This window comes from Nomascus leucogenys, chromosome 19, assembly GCF_006542625.1.
Source record: "Nomascus leucogenys isolate Asia chromosome 19, Asia_NLE_v1, whole genome shotgun sequence".
NCBI classification, from domain to species: Eukaryota; Metazoa; Chordata; class Mammalia; order Primates; family Hylobatidae; genus Nomascus; species Nomascus leucogenys.
The window spans coordinates 70,568,716-70,584,365 of record NC_044399.1 but is presented as its reverse complement, the minus strand read 5'-3'; the positions used below and the strand labels follow the sequence as shown (position 1 = coordinate 70,584,365).

The window sequence follows — 15,650 nt, the reverse complement described above, 5'->3', positions numbered from 1 at the left end:
TACTCGGGAGGCTGAGGCAGGAGAATGGCATGAACCCGGGAGGCGGAGCTTGCAGCGAGCCAAGATCGTGCCACTGCACTCCAGCCTGGGCGACAGAGCGAGACTCCGTGTCAAAAAGACCCTTCTTCCGAGGAGCCCAGGTTCCTTTTGGTAGATTATGGTATTTAGGAATAGTACCATGTGATTTTAATATGGTTTTATAGCATTATTTCATATTTTGTAGGGGCTGCCACACCTCATTATTCTTTTCCAAAATATCTTAGCTTTTCCACACAAATATTTCCAGTCGAACTTTAGTATCAACCTTCCAAGTTCCCAGCGGGGAAACAACATTAAAATTCTGATTAGGATTGAATGGAATGTAGATTAATTTGGAGCTGGTTGAGATCTTTAGCATATTAAGTTTTTCCATCCAGAGACACAGTGTGACTCCTCACCCCTTCCAGTCTTGTTTTATGTCTTTCAGTAAAGTTTTGTCATTTTCTTCATACAAATCTTACATTTCTTATCAAGTTTCTATTTCTAATAATTTTATAGAAATTTTTTCTATGGCAAAAACGGGCTTTTTATTTACTACATCTTATTGCTGGGAAGTTACTAATTCCTGTCATTTATCTTACAAATAGCCACATTCCTTTTTTTTTTTTTTTTTTTTGAGACAGAGTTTCACTCTCGTTGGCCAGGCTGGAGTGCAATGGCGCAATCTCAGGTAGCCGCAACCTCCGCCTCCCAGGTTCAAGCAATTCTCCTGCCTCAGCCTCCTGAGTAGCTGGGATTACAGGCATACACCACCGTGCCCGGCTAATTTTGTATTTTTAGTAGAGACGGGGTTTCTCCATGTTGGTTAGGCTGGTCTTGAACTCCCAACCTCAGGCCTCAGGTGATTCACCTGTCTGGGCCTCCCAAAGTGCTGGGATTACAGGCATGAGCCACCATGCCTGGCCTGTTTTTTTTTTGTTGTTGTTTTTTTTTTTTTTTTTTTTTTTGAGATGGAGTCTCACTCTGTTGCCCAGGCTGAAGTGCAGTGGTGAGATCTCAGCTCACTGCAACTTCCACCTCCCAGGTTCAAGCAATTCTCTGCCTCAGCCTCCCAAGTAGCTGGGATTACAGGCACGCACACCACACCCGGCTAATTTTTGTGTTTTTAGTAGAGATGGGGTTTCACCATGTTGGCCAGGCTGGTCTTGAACTCCTGACCTCGTGATCCACCCTCCTCGGCCTCCCAAAGTGCTGGCATTACAGGAGTGAGACACGGTACCCAGCCTTTTTTTTTTTTTTTTTTTTTTTTGAGATGGAGTCTCGCTGTGTCGCCCAGGCTGGAGTGCAGTGGCGCGATCTTGGCTCACCACAACCTCTGCCTCCCAGAGTCAAGCAATTCTCCTGTCTCAGCCTCAGGATTAGCTGGTATTACAGGCACTTGCCACCACACCCAGCTAATTTGTTTTTGTATTTTTTAGTAGAGACAAGGTTTCTCCATGTTGGCCAGGCTGTTCTCAAACTCCTGACCTCAGGTGATCCTCCCGCCTTGGCCTCCCAAAGTGCTGGGATTACAGGCATGAGCCACCGCGCCCGGCCAACAAATAGCCACATTCTTAACTTCCCATATTTTTCCAGTTAATTCACTTAGATTTTGATCTAGATGCACAGTAGTATAATTTACAAATAGAGATAACCTTTGTTTTTCCCTTCCAAATGTAACTATTCTTCTTGTCTCGTTACACTGTCTGAAATCTGTAAAGCAGTGATTCTCAACCACAATAATTTCGCTGGGGCAATTCTGTCATAACATTTTTTATTGTTATGACTGAGGAGGAGGAGTACCATTGTCATCTGACAGACAGAGGCCAGGGATGCTGCTTAATATCCCACAAGGCACAGAACAACCCCCCACAATGAAGTTATTGGGTCCAAAAATGCCAGGAGTAACATTGAGAAACTCTGCTCTAAAGCAATGAAGAATAATAGCAGTGGGAAGAGGCATCCCTGCCCTCTTTGTAAGTTAATGGAGGCCGGGAGCGGTGGCTCACGCCTGTAATTTCAGCACTTCGGGAGGCCAAGGAGGGCAGATCACCTGAGGTCAGGCATTCGAGACCAGCCTGGCCAACATGGTGAAACCCTGTCTCCACTAAAACTACAAAAATTAGCCGGGCATCATGGTGGGCACCTGTAATCCCAGCTACTCGGGAGGCTGGGGCAGCAGAATCACTTGAACCTGGGAGGCAGAGGTTGCAGTCAGCCGAGATCACACCACTGCACTCCAGCCTCGGCAACAAGAGAGAAACTCCATTTCAAGAAAAAAGTTAAAATTAAAATTAAATTTAAAAATAAGTTAATGGACACACTGCTAAAATTGTATCATTATAAAATGTTTGTTACTGGTTCCTGATAACTAGTCTTCACCATCTTAAGGAAAATTTCTCTGTTCCTAGTTTACTAAAAGTTTTCATCCAAAAGAGATGGTGAATTTCACCAAATGCCTTTTTCACGTCTATTTGAGATAATCATATCGTTTTCTCCTCTCGCTCTGTCACCCAGTCTGGTGGGCAGTGGTGCAATCATTGGCTCACTGCAGCTTCCAACTCCTCGGCTCAAGCGATCCTCCAGCCTCAGCCTCCCAAGGAGCAAGGAGTATAGGCACATGCTAATTTTTTAAATTTTTTTGTAGAGACAGGATCTCGCTGTGTTGCCTAGGCTGATCTCAAATCCTCCCACTTTGGCCTCTCAAGTGCTGGGATTACAAGCATGAGCCACCACACTTAGCCTCCCGTAACATTTTAATATATGAATCATATTAAGAGATTTCCTAATATTGAGCCATCTTTAGTTTTCTGAAACAAACCCTATGTTATTCCCTTAATATGCTGCCATGTTTGCTTTGCTACTATATTATTGTAAACTCTTGTATTTCTATTCAGAAGCAAAACGGGTCTATACTCTCCTTATTTTACGTTATCCTTGTGACCATTGGAACTGGCCTTATAAAATGAAATGTGAAATCTTTTATCTTTTCCTATACTCTGGAAGAGCAGAATTATTATCTATTCTTTGAGAATTTCACAAAATTAGCCATAAAACCAACCAGGCTTTGTACCTTCCAGGAGAGAGATCATTGACGATCTTTTCTAGTTCTTTTATGGTAATTGATTTTCCATCTCTTCTCCAACAACAGCAAGGATCAGAGGTTGTGGCTATTTCATGGGGAATATCTGAAGAGGGACAGCTACAGGGATGTCATGGGACTGCATGTCATGGGTTAAACGGGATGGGTCATGGGGAGCTTTGGCGTTTGAAGGGCTCTCACAGGTTGTGATGTCTGGGGGAGCATAGCTGTCACTCAGGTAGGCATTGCTGGGCTTGGCCACCTTTAGGTAGACAACATCATACGTGTTCTTCAGGGCTGCCACAGCATCTTCATGCATGACGTCCTCTAGCCCCACACTGTTGACCTGGAGTCAAGGAAAGCAAAGCTCAGACAAAGCCACAAATGGCCCAAGACAGATGCACTGGGGTGAAGTGATGAACTTGGGCCTGCCAGGGCTAGTAGGTGAGACCCAGATCTGGGCTAGAAAATGGACTAGATGGGGTCCTCACCGCCAGGATCTTGTCTCCAATCTGCAACCTCCCATCCTTGTGGGCAGCACCCCCTTCGATGATCTTTGTTACATAGATGCTATTATCTCCTGGGATGTGCTGGTTCCCTACGCCCCCTGCGATGCTGAAGCCAAGACCTGGATGGAGGGGAGGCCAGAGGTGGGTGCCCAGGTGCCCAGGAAGCAGGCTTGGGGGCACAGGACAGTTGGGATGGGGGTGGGAAGAAAATGAGTTACTACCTTTAGGCCCCTTGATGAGCTTGATCTCCATGACCTTCTCAGCCGGGGGCTTCCGGCGCATGACATAGAGGCGAACGATGGAGCCTGCCTCTTTGAGGGCCTCCACCGCCGCTGAGTGGGTCACCTCGCGCACGTCCACTTCATTTACAAACAGGATGCTGTCGTTGACCCTGGGAGCAGCAAGGTGGGCCTGAGCCAAGAGCTTCCTGCTGCCCTGGCCCTCCCTCTCCAGGGACCAAGCATCCTAACCCCTGTCTCCTCTCCCCACCTGAGGCGGCCATCCTGGGCCGCAGCCCCACCAGGAATGATCTTGGTGATGAAAATGGATGGGTCGTCACCGATGTGTGGGTTGTCAGTGCCACCTGCGATGCTGAAGCCCAGACCTGAGTTACCCTGGGTGAAGGAGGGGAAGAGGGTCAGCTCCCCTCACTGCCCAAGTCTGGCAAGGCAAGTGGGGTGGGAAATGGCTTGGAGCAGCCCAAGCAGGAAGGGACAGGGTGAGGGGCTAGCCACCCAGATCACATGGGCAGAAAGAAAGGTACGGACGGGAGGCCAAGGGGACTGCCGATGGAGGAGCCTGCTCACCCTTTCCAATGTGATTTCCTCGTATTCCATCTCCCCCTCGGTCCCGTTCACCTGCAACTCCAGCACGGGACAGAAACACAAAAGCAGTGAGACAGACATTCCTGCCTGACAACCTGCCCGTCATCTGCTGCCCTCCCTTACTCCCTCCTTCCTTCTGCAATGGCCCCAGCCCCAAAATCTAAACAACTCACATATCCTGGGGCTTCTAGGGTATCTGTGTTGACAATCACTGGGGGAGAATTGGCCTGTTCGGGGAAACAAGAGACAAAAAGCAGCCTGAGCCTTGACTCGAGAGGGAGCCCATAACGGAGAGTCCCATCAGCGTGGCTACCCTTCAGCCTCTTAGCCAAGCCCACTCCGCCACCCTGAGAGCTGCTCAAGGGCCCAGCCTCAATCCACATCACACACACACGCACACGCGTGCACAGGCGCACGCGCACACACACGCACAGATGCACACGCGCGCGGATCTAACTCTGCCCAGCCCGGGGCCCCCTGCATGTGGAAGGAGGTGTAGGAGAAGCGGGAAGGGAGACAGCCAGACGGAAAGGGGAGCAGCAGATGGCAAAGAGTGGGGAGAGGGGGGTAGGCTTGGGGGAAGGGAGCTTCTCACCGGATGTAACACCACAGGGTGTTACATGCCTTATGTGCTACACACGGACACCCCAGGGATCATGTCCACCGGGTCCTGGTCCCCACTTCCTGCCCCATCCCCCCAACCCCCCATATCTACCCAGAGATTTTCATAACCCTCCCCTAGACTTGCCCCTCACCTTCACACACATTTGCCCTAAACCCTGCACCCCGGGAATCCGGGGTTCCCCCAGCTGCAGGCCCCTCCCTCGGTCTCACCAACCAGCCGTCCAATCCACCCCTTCCTCTAGGGACCGTGTTGCCTAGCAACGGTATCTAGGACCAGTCAAGACCCGGGGAGACCCACCTCCAGGAGGCCCTGTCGTCAGGACAACAGGGGGGTGGGGCGTGGCCTGGGGCCGACCAAACTCCTGAGCGCAGAAGGGATCCGCTAGCCCCGCCTCTCCTGCCCTGGGCCCCGCCCCGCGTTAGCCAGGCCGAGAGGAGGCCGGGCTGAAGAGGTTTGTGGGCGCAGCGCATCCTGAATAATCTGCCTTCCTCGCTCCCCTACGCCCCTCACCCTACGCAGTGCAAAGGACGTCAGGAAGGGGGAGTGGTGAAAGACATCCGGGTCCTATCCCGCTCATCTACTCCCTCCCCCCACTTCATTCGGGAAAGGGTTAAAGTGGGGCGTGCCCAGGTCCCTGACGTCAATCGCCTGGTCTCTAGACTCCCAGGCGGGGCCAGCTTTAGGCCGGTCCTAGGGGCTTCCCCAATTGCCAGGGCAACCGAAGCCACGTCTCTATGGCAATTGGGGGAGGCCGCCAAGAGCCTCCTTCCGGGGTCCCCAACCTACTTCCTCCTTAAAGAAACATGTATTTGCAGTCGCCCAAGCACAAGGATTCCCCAGTCTCCTTCCCGCTCTCCCCGTCCAAAGGGGTCCCTGCTCTCTCCTACTGCTATTTCTCAAGCCTACAAACTACCGACCATTTTCAAGCTGTATCATAGATTTCACACCCATAAATCTATTAACACCACCCTCCAACCCTTCACATCTCAGCAAATGCTGTTGTCCAACCAACAGCCACTGACTGCCAAAATCTCATCCACGTGTTCATCCTCCATCCCATAGCCCATCCTCAATCCCCATCCCCATCCCTATCCTGGAACCTTCTTCCCAGCACACCCACCTTCATCCACTACGACATTCATTTGCTTCCCATCCCTATCTCTGCCCACATCCTACACGCTCCATCTCCATCCCTGTCTCGCCCTTCAACATCCATCTTCCAACCCCAGCCTCCATTCTCCATCCGCTTCCCTGGCCCTATCGCACCCTCCAGCCCCATCCCTTACCAATGTCGTGGCCTCATCCTCCATCCCAATTTCTTTTTTTCTTTTTTTCCCGAGACAGGGTCTCGCTGTGTCACCCAGGCTGCAGCGCAGTGGTGTGATCATAGCTCACTGCGGCCTTGAACTCCTGGGCTCAAGCAATCCTCCCACCTCAGCCTCCTGAGTAGCTACAGGCACATGCCACCCCACCCAGCTACTCCATCTCAATTTCTGATTCCCCAGAGAGTTTATCACTATTCTCCCTTACCCTACCTTCATACCCTCAAGATTATTCTCCAGTAACAATCTTACACTTCTCAATCAACTCCCGTCTCTTCTGAAAATTGGGGCTTCTCCTGTTCCCCAGGTGAGGTCTTGTCCTGAGACCTCCACCCCATGCTTATGGCCTCCAACACTCTCTTCCTCCACCCTCTTCTGCTCCTAAACTCTGATCCACAGCAGCTCTGTACTAACTACCACCCCTCAGGCTCCCTACCTCCTCTTCCCCCTGCTCAGGGATTTAATGGCCCTGCCTTGCAAAAAGCATCTCTAGTCTTCTTTCCCTCACTCCTAGCATCCACAGAATTCACACAAACACTCTGTACCATCCCTGTCTCCAGGGCCTTCCTTTCCTTGCTCTGTCAGCTCCATTCACTGCCCTGATCTCACAGTCTTATCCCTATCCAGCCCCTGACCCAGGACCTCTTACCCTTCCTATCCCCCAACTCCTCTCTTGCCAATTCTCACTCCAGAACCTGCTTGCCCACTCCCTAGGCTCAGAGACCTCCTCCCCATCTTCTTGGTGAAATGTCAGCAACCTCCTCCTTCCCAGAGCATCCCAGAACATCCTAGAATCCCCACCCGGACCCCCCGGTGTCCCCTCAATCTCACAGCTTGCCTGGTGCTCTCCAGTCCTCCCCATCCTGTGTCCCCAGAAGAGGAGACGGAGGGAGGGGAAGATGGAAAGTCGACTGGAGAATGGAAGGCCCCAGAAACCAGGCCTCCTGGGGCTGGAGACAGGAGGACGCTGTGAGCAGAGAGGAGAAAGGGAAACAGGTGGTGGGGGATGATGGAGGGGGCAGAGGGGGACAGAAAGAAGATATGGCAGAGGTGAGAACCCAAGAGGATGAGAGAGGGGAGGAGGAAAAGAGAGAAGGTGAAGATGAATAGGCAAGAGGGAACATGGGAAAGGGGAGCTGGCTGACAGAGGGAGAGGACTGATGAGGGAAAGGACTGATCAGGCCCCAGCGGCCTGAGCTGGGGATCAGGGAGAGGGAGAGGAGAATGCGTGGGAGGAAGAGAGAGACAGCATCAAGAGCCAGCCAGCCAGCCAGCAGGGAGGAAAGGCTGCAGAGTGGGGAGAGAGCTCAGGAGTGGAGCAAAGGCTGGGGCAGGGGACGAGGCAGCAAGGCCCCACCATGTGAAGTCTCAGGCCAGACAGATGGAAAGGGCTGGAGACTTGGGGACAGGGCGAGCCAGGCCCAGAGGCGGAGGTAGGGGGAGGAGGCAGGGAAGGGACAAGAGCAAATGAGGGCAGCAGGCGCTTGGAACAGAGCTCTGGACACAGAAAATGGAAATGGAGGTTGGGGGTGTGAAGGAATGAAGAGGTCCAAGGCGTGGGGGCCTCCTGGGGGATGCACACACCTCAACACACACGCATACAGTGCACGCACAGGCACACAAACAGCGCACACACACACACAGCACACGCACACACGCACAGGCACGCATGCCTGCACACAGGCACAGACACACACAGCACACGCACACACGCACAGGCACGCGCACACACATTCTTGCTTTGGGCTCTACATCCACTTCCATTGGCCTGGCCTGTTTCTCCTCTGTGGGACCAAGGTGTTTCCAGCTCCCCAAACACCCCCTCCCCCAGACCCCAGGAGCCCAAGCCCCAAACCCCCGCCCCCAGTCCCAGCATCCCCCTCCCCACGGCTCTCTCTCACCCTACCGGCCCTTGGGGATTGCTGCAGCTCCGAGGCTCCGAGGGCCGCACTGGGGAGGGGGCCACCAGGGTCTCCTACCTTGAAGGGGGAGAGGTGGGCGTGGCCCACGACCCCGTGGCCAGCCTCGAGGTGGGACAAGTTCCTCTCCGCCACGTGCACCAGCTCGGGGGCGTTTACCTGGTTGGGGAGGTGGGCCGGGCTGTGCTCCAGAGGGGGCGTGTCTTCATCTTGGTAGCGGTATTTCTGGGGATGGGGACGGAGGTGTCACTGGGGCCAGCCCGGTGCCTCAGGCTCCAGGCTGGCCGCCCTGGCCGCCGCCTCTTCCCCCAGCCAGTGCAGTTCGGAAGGCCCTGGGGCCTGACCAGCTCCTCCCCCTCCCTCTCCTCTAGCCCATTGGCTCCCCTCCCTCCACTCTCCCAACAGTCCCCTCTCCCGCCAGGGCCTCAGCACCTCTCATCAATCCCCAGGTCCCAATCCCATCCCCCAACTCCTACTCCTCACATCCTGGGACACTGGCCTTCTGGTGGGCATAGCCCCTCTGGCATCTGTGTCTTCACCCCTTTCCCCGCCACCTTCATCTTCGAGTCCCTCCAGCTTCTCAGAGCTCTAGCCCCCAACACTCACATCTCCATTCTCTACATCCAGTCCCCAACTTCCTTGCTTCTCTCACCATCTCAGACTCACTCTTGTTCTAGCTTCCCCTCTCCTACCCCTCTGGCTGCTCCTACTCTGCATGGCATCCTCCCCGCACCCCACCTCCATGGCCTCAGTATCCCCATTGCAGCCTCTACCCCACGGGTGATTGGCTCTCCTTTACCTTGCACTCCTTAGGCAAGGACTGAAGTCAGCCCCTTCCACCAGCAGGTACTTGGCATCAGCCCCCGAGACAGGACAAGGCTAAGCCTGTCCAGTTCGCTGCCCTTGCTGGTTTCCAAGCAGTCAACAGAGGGGCCCTGGGAGTCTAGCCCTACCCCTACAACAGCCCACAGCCCAGCCAGCTAATCCAGATATGCTATAAGGGCATGGGCTGGGGGAGGAAGGGGAAGAACAGAGACAGCAGGGCTCAGGACAGGGGTAAGAATGAGTGCCAGCCTCCCTAGTTGGGGAGGAGGGTAGCATGCTGAGCCTCAGAGTGAATTTCTGGTCTCCCTCTGGTCTTTTGGGGTGAGAGGCCCAACACGACCCCTGACTCCCTGCCCAGTTAATCAGCTGCCATCCCAAGGGCCTCCTGTGCTAGCTTAATAAGGACAACAGTAAAATGAGATTAACTCGGGGCCAGAGAAGGAGGAAAAGGGCAGATGGAGACAGCAGAAGAAGAGAGTGATTCTGCCTGGGTCCTTCCCTGTCCACCTCTGCCCTCGCCTGCTCCTCTCCTCTGGAACGGGCCTCCGCAGAGACAGACCCTCCAAGCTCCAGGTTCAGGAAGGGGAAGGTATCAGGGACTGAAGAAGACAGAATGCACCGCCCAGTACACATGGGTAAAAAGAGAAGGCACGGTAATCCCAGCACTTTGGGAGGCTGAGGCAGGCAGACAGCTTGAGCCCAGGAGTTGGAGTTGGAGACCAACCTGAGCAACACAGTGAAACCCTGTCTACAAAAAATGCAAAAAGTAGCCGGGCATGGTGGTGCACGCCTGTAGTCCCAACTACTAAGGAGCCTGAGGTGGCAGGATTGCTTGAGCCCAAGAGGTGGAGGCTGCAGTGAGCCATGATCACACCACCGCACTCCAGCCTGGGCGACAGAGTAAGACCCTGTCTCAAAAAGAGAGAGAGAGACTAGGAGCAGTGGCTGATGCCTATAATGCCGAGGTGGGTACATCACCTGAGGTCAGAGACCAGCCTGGCCAACATGGTGAAATCCCATCTCTACTAAAAATACAAAAATTAGCTGGGCGTGGTGGCGCATGGCTGTAATCCCAGCTACACGGGAGGCTGAGGCAGGAGAATTGCTTGAACCTGGGAAGCGGAGGTTGCAGTGAGCCGAGATCATGCCACTGCACTCTAGCCTGGCGACAGATTGAGACTCTTTCTCCAAAACAAAAAAGAGAGAGAGAGAGCAGAATTTCCCTCCCAAAAGTTTCTGAGAGGCTCAGAGTGCCCTAATACTTAGAGGGCAGCAGCTGCGAGATCAAACGGGAGGAAGCTTATCAAGGTCAATGGCCAATCCTAGAGTAGGATTCTGAAAATGTTAAGGATGATGAATCAAGGCTGAGAATATAACACAACTTTGGCTGTCGAGTAAGGGTACAATAAGAGAATGGGAGAAGGGAAGTGGTCCTGTCAGCACGAAAACTCTCAAACCCAGAACACAGAGACAACTCGAATCAAGAAGCACCCTGATACATTTAAAGAGTCTTAAAGAAGGAAAATAGGGGCTCAGCAAGATGGAGTCTGTTCTCTGGGCCACAGACTTGGAGAGAATCCTGAACTCCAGATTTCAATCCGATGGGCACAAAAAGTAGAGAAGGAAAATAGGAGAACACACAAAACAGCCCTCCTCCAAGGCTGAGCTGTCTTGAATAAAGGAGTTCTACGAGCCAACAGAGACTGTTCATTCCACATCCTGAGAAGGTGGTCTTCTACCTGGGCAGTGCACAAGCTGAGGGGCAAGCCCCAGAATTGAGGAGACCTGGGGGAAGGGGTGGAAGCCGCTCTCCACTATCCACTCTTCTTCACAAGGCCTCCAATTCCTTGCAAGGTAAATTAGGACCAAAGCTCCAAGTTTTGGAGTCTGGAGGAGGATTTGAGTCCAGTGCCCCTCCATCTTCACTCCACCTCAGAGAGAAAATTCCTGAATCTGAGGAGGAAATGTCAGCGTGCACCCAAAGAAAATGGAAACGTGAGGAGGGCCATTTCATCATTTATTCTAGGGAGGAAATGAAGGTAAACTTTTATCTCAGCGAGCCCCCAATACCTCTCCCTGCCCTGCCCCCATGGAGGGAGGGTGGTGTCTGGCACTGAAGAAAAGGCTCCTCAGGATTGGGAGGCAACATGGAGAAAATGGAGAACAAGAAATGGGTACCAGGGTTTCCAGAATGTGGCTGGAAGCGGTTAGGGACTAGGTTCAGTCTCTGGAAATTTTCGACGTACATGTAGGGGGGCGGGGGTAAACGTCTGGAGGGGCGGGGGTGGGGGAGAGTAATTCTGAAACTGCAGACTGGGGGGCTGGGGAGGTGGGGGATCAGTACCTCTCAGTCTTGGATTACAGGGCAACTAAAGCAGGACGGGAAAGGAGGACCCCCCCCCCCACCCTTTATCCTACTGGGACTCAGGGCCCTAACCCAGACAACTCAGATGCTACTGGGACATGTCTGCACCCCCAAAATATTAGGGCTTAAAACAAGTAAAAGGCCTGGGGAATGGGGGACACGGATGGAGTCGCTGTTGTTCCTTCCCCTTTGGCCCCCTCCTCACCGGAGCCCCAGTTGCACAGAATGACCTGGAACCGAGGCTTGCACCCCCAAAACATAGGGGTGTGAGTCAAAGTGAATGATAAGAGGAGCGACCCACGGCGCCTGTCCGCGAGAAGTTGCAACCCAGAGACCCCGCACCAAGCAGAAGGAAGAACGACAACGCTTGAAGCTTGCACCCTGATATTTGCGGGGGTCCGGGAAGAGGGGAGCGGGGCCGGAGCCCATACCGCGGCACGTACCACGCAGAGACACATGGAGGCGAATCTGTTCCGAGCCGACATGGAGAAGGGGAGGGGGACTGAGGGAAGCGGGTGGGTGGGATATCAAGGGTCCCGGGGTTGGGGGAGGGGGAGGGGCAGAGGGGCGGGGGCTGCGGCGGCCGCGGCAACTGGAGGCTGCGGCCGGACGGGGCGGGGGGGGGGGAACGGCGCCTGCGCAGTAAGGGAGAGCGTCACGTTGGGAGAGAGAGGGGTGAGGGGAGACCCTCTTAGCCACCAACTTCCCTGGTTCACGCTGTTTCTCTGTGAACTTCACTTTCCACAGTATACTTCTATTCCGACCCCTCTACAAATAGAGACAGATTTAAATTTACCAGTTTATCTCTCTAGTTCTCAGGGACCCCTTATTCCATCCCATCTAATCCCCCAACCCCAACATCGCGAGACCCCAAACCATTCCAAAACCTCACTGGACATCTCGTCACTACTGGACTCCCAGAGTCCAGGGAAGCAAACGGCACTTCTCTCACAAGAACCCCCAAGGGATCTACACTGCCTCTCCCACCAAACCCCCGCAAGATCGGTGCTGTGGATAGCATCTCCTCAGATTCCAAGGCATCTCCTACACTAACCAGCATAGTTCTCTCCTGCAGTCCAGCCCCACCTGATAGGCAGCCCATGTTTCTTCAAGAGTTTAAGGAACCACAGAGCCTTGTTGGCCCCCCAAATTAATATATGCTAAATCATCCCTTTCTATATCACATCTATCTCCCAATCCACTAACAGGGACCTTGCAATTAGTGCAAATAGTACTCTTGCTCTAATATAAACATCCAAATAACAAGTCCTCCAATTTGTTGGGGATCCCCTGTCCAAACCCCCGAATCTAATAAGATACTCATGACTTCCTAATATGCCAGTCTCCAAATCCACACCAGAACCCAATTTCAGGAAATATTTAATCTACTTTAAAGCAGACCCTCCAAATTAAATAGCAATCTCGTCAATTTTTTCCAAAACTCTTACAAAAAGAAATTTAGACGGGAAGATCGCTGGAGGCCAGGTGCTCAACACCAGCTTGGGCAACATAGTGAGATCCCATCTCTAAAAAAAAATTTTGGGGCGGGCACGGTGGCTCGCACCTGTAATCCCAGCACTTTGGGAGGCTGAGGCGGTTGGATTATGAGGTCAGGAGTTCAAGACCAGCCTGGCCAAGATGGTGAAACCCCATCTCTACTAAAACTACAAAAATTAGCCAGACGCGGTGGCAGGCGCCTGTAATCCCAGCTACTCGGGAGGCTGAGGCAGGAGAATCGCTTGAACCTGGGCAGCAGGGATTGCAGTGAGCCGAGATCATGCCACCGCACTCTAGCCTAGGCGACAGCGTGAGACTCGGTCTCAAAAATAAATAAATTAATTAATTAATTAAAAGTATTTTCCTTTTCCTTTTCTTTCTTTTTTTTTTTTTTTTTTTTGAGACAGATTCTCGCTCTGTCACTCAGGCTGGAGTGCAATGGCGCGATTTCGGCTTACTGCAACATCTGGCTCCCGGGTTCGAGTAATTCTCCTACCTCAACCTCCCGGATATCTGGCATTACAGGCGTCCGTCACCAAGCCCGGCCAATTTTTTTGTATTTTTAGTAGAGACAGGGTTTCGCCATGTTGGCCAGGCTGGTCTCAAACTCGTGACCTCACATGATCCGCCCGCCTCGGGCTCCCAAAGTGCTGGGATTACAGGTGTCAGCCACCGCACCCGGCACCTCCTCTCCTTTTCTTTACCCCTGGGGTTCATAGATTACACCCTTTTCTGGCTGCCCAGAACATCCCCTCCACAATTCTGAATTCCAACTTTGTCGGAAGATTTCTCCCAAATATATATTCTCCACACTCAGGCCTCAAAAAATACACACCAAAGATAGGGGCCGGCAATTTGCAATGACCCACAAATCGTCCAGAACAGTCCCAACCGCCTCTTTCAGGTCTCTTCAGAGATTTCCATTTTCTCCCAAACAACTTAACCTGAAAGCCTCTCTTCCAAATATTCTCCCATTGAACGCCCACCCTTCTAGCTCTTAAAACCCAGTGAGGGGTCTCCTCAAATCGGCTGACTTCTATAAAATGTCCATACATGGTAGAAATGACGACTTCCCTAGACTCTCACCCAAGCGAGATTGACCCCGTTGATCGGCATCTGTTACATGCGCCCCCAGGATGACCCCCAATGTCCTAGTTTCATATCTGGTAGGAAGGCTTGGATCACCAGAGGATCCAAGGAGTCAGTGCGGAAGAGGCTGGACTCAAAATTCCTTCTAGAATAGAAAACGTGCAGACCCTGCTTATCCACCAGTGGGCGCCATGGCCCATAAAGACCCTTCCCCATCCCCCATTTCCCTTTTCCCTCCATTTTCCGTTTCTCTGTTGCCTGGCAACGCAGCAATCAAGGACTTTGCTGTCGCCTAGCAACCGTCTCCTGGGAACACAGAGCTGAGGTAGGAGGGGTGCTCTGATGAAATCTGAACAGACCTCCATCTTAGGAAAATTGAGACGTCAGACTTCCCAACCCCCGGATTCTCCTTTCCAAAGACCCCCGCGCCCTGAAGTTACTTGGACAATAGCTCCTCAAACCCTGTCTCCTTTACGCACTGGGGGCCATGCCACGCCCATCCCAGATCAGCCCCGCCCTCATTTCGGTCAGGTAACCCAGCCCCAAGGTTCCTCCCCTTTCCGAGGGTTGCTGCCTCCCTCGATAGAGTAAGCCAGACTCCGCCCACCTGCCCGGGAGGCCACGCCTCCGTCCACTTCCCGCCCGTTCGCTCCCCCTGCCTCGCCCACACTGTCCCTCCGCCACGCCCCTGCCGGCCAATGAATGAGGCCGTCGGCCACACTGCCCCGCCCCCGGCATCTCGGCTTTGCCCAATAAGGACCACCCGGAGGGTTTAACCGCTTCGCTCCTGGGGTTCTGGCAAATAGCCTCAGTCTTTCCCCCACTGTATCCCCACCCCCACTTGTTCTGCTCCGCCCTCCGCCACCCTCGCCCGGCCCTCCAGTCCGCCACGCAGCTTCAGTCGTCGCCGGTTACCATGGCAACGGCGGCAGCAGCGCGGGGAAAGGGGGAGGGACGGGGGCGGAGTGGGAGAAAGGGATGCTCAGAGACGAGAGATGCTGGCAGAGATAAAGGCACCAAGAAAGACAAAGTGATCGCTGTAGAGTGGAGTTTGCACACAACACAGGGCCTAGCACGTAGTAGGCTTTCAATAAATGTTCCTTAAATTACTGCGGCAGGAGTCTAAATATAGGCAATGAAAGATGGAAGACTCAGGCAGAGCTGCGGAGCTCAACGACCGCAAAGCCTGAACATTCCCTACCCCATCCAGCATTTGGGGAAGCGGGAGCCATGTGCCCCCTGCAGGCTCCTCTTGGGCTACCCTCCGCTGTCTGCCCTGGATAGAGATGAACCACAACTCCCAACAGCGCCATGGGCAGCAACCCTCTAACATTGAGGGATCTTGTGCCTCGGGGCCTTATGGGAGTTGGAGTCCCCGCCATACCGAGGCTGACAAGTTTTTCAGCCAAGGAATGTGGCAAGCCTGGGTCTCCACGCCTCTGTAAACCCCAAATGCATGATCTGCTCTGTAAGCCTCCTTCCTTCAGGGATGCTCAACCCTGCGCTCCATGGAAGAAGTAGGAGTCTGGAGTGGGTAATGAATAAGGCCACCCACCCACCCAGAATAGCTGCCAG

The 15,650-nt window shown here is 53.3% G+C and overlaps 1 protein-coding gene across 9 annotated transcripts in view; it reads right to left on the bottom strand.

Annotated features, from left to right (window-relative positions):
* Positions 1-15,650, bottom strand: part of DLG4 (discs large MAGUK scaffold protein 4) — a 30,464-nt gene that overhangs the window by 10,116 nt on the left and 4,698 nt on the right. For 2 of the 9 annotated variants that reach the window (XM_012503907.2, XM_030799928.1), the window contains 7 exons: positions 8,459-8,524; positions 4,607-4,660; positions 4,416-4,466; positions 4,099-4,223; positions 3,831-4,000; positions 3,592-3,728; positions 3,302-3,446 (listed from right to left, as the gene is read on the bottom strand). In XM_012503907.2, coding sequence (XP_012359361.2) covers positions 3,302-3,446; positions 3,592-3,728; positions 3,831-4,000; positions 4,099-4,223; positions 4,416-4,466; positions 4,607-4,660; positions 8,459-8,524 — 748 coding nt within the window. Of the gene's footprint in view, positions 1-3,301; positions 3,447-3,591; positions 3,729-3,830; positions 4,001-4,098; positions 4,224-4,415; positions 4,476-4,606; positions 4,661-5,355; positions 5,584-8,359; positions 8,525-15,650 lie in introns of those variants that run through there. The other 7 variants (XM_030799923.1, XM_030799925.1, XM_030799924.1 and 4 more) reach the window with 5 other exon arrangements.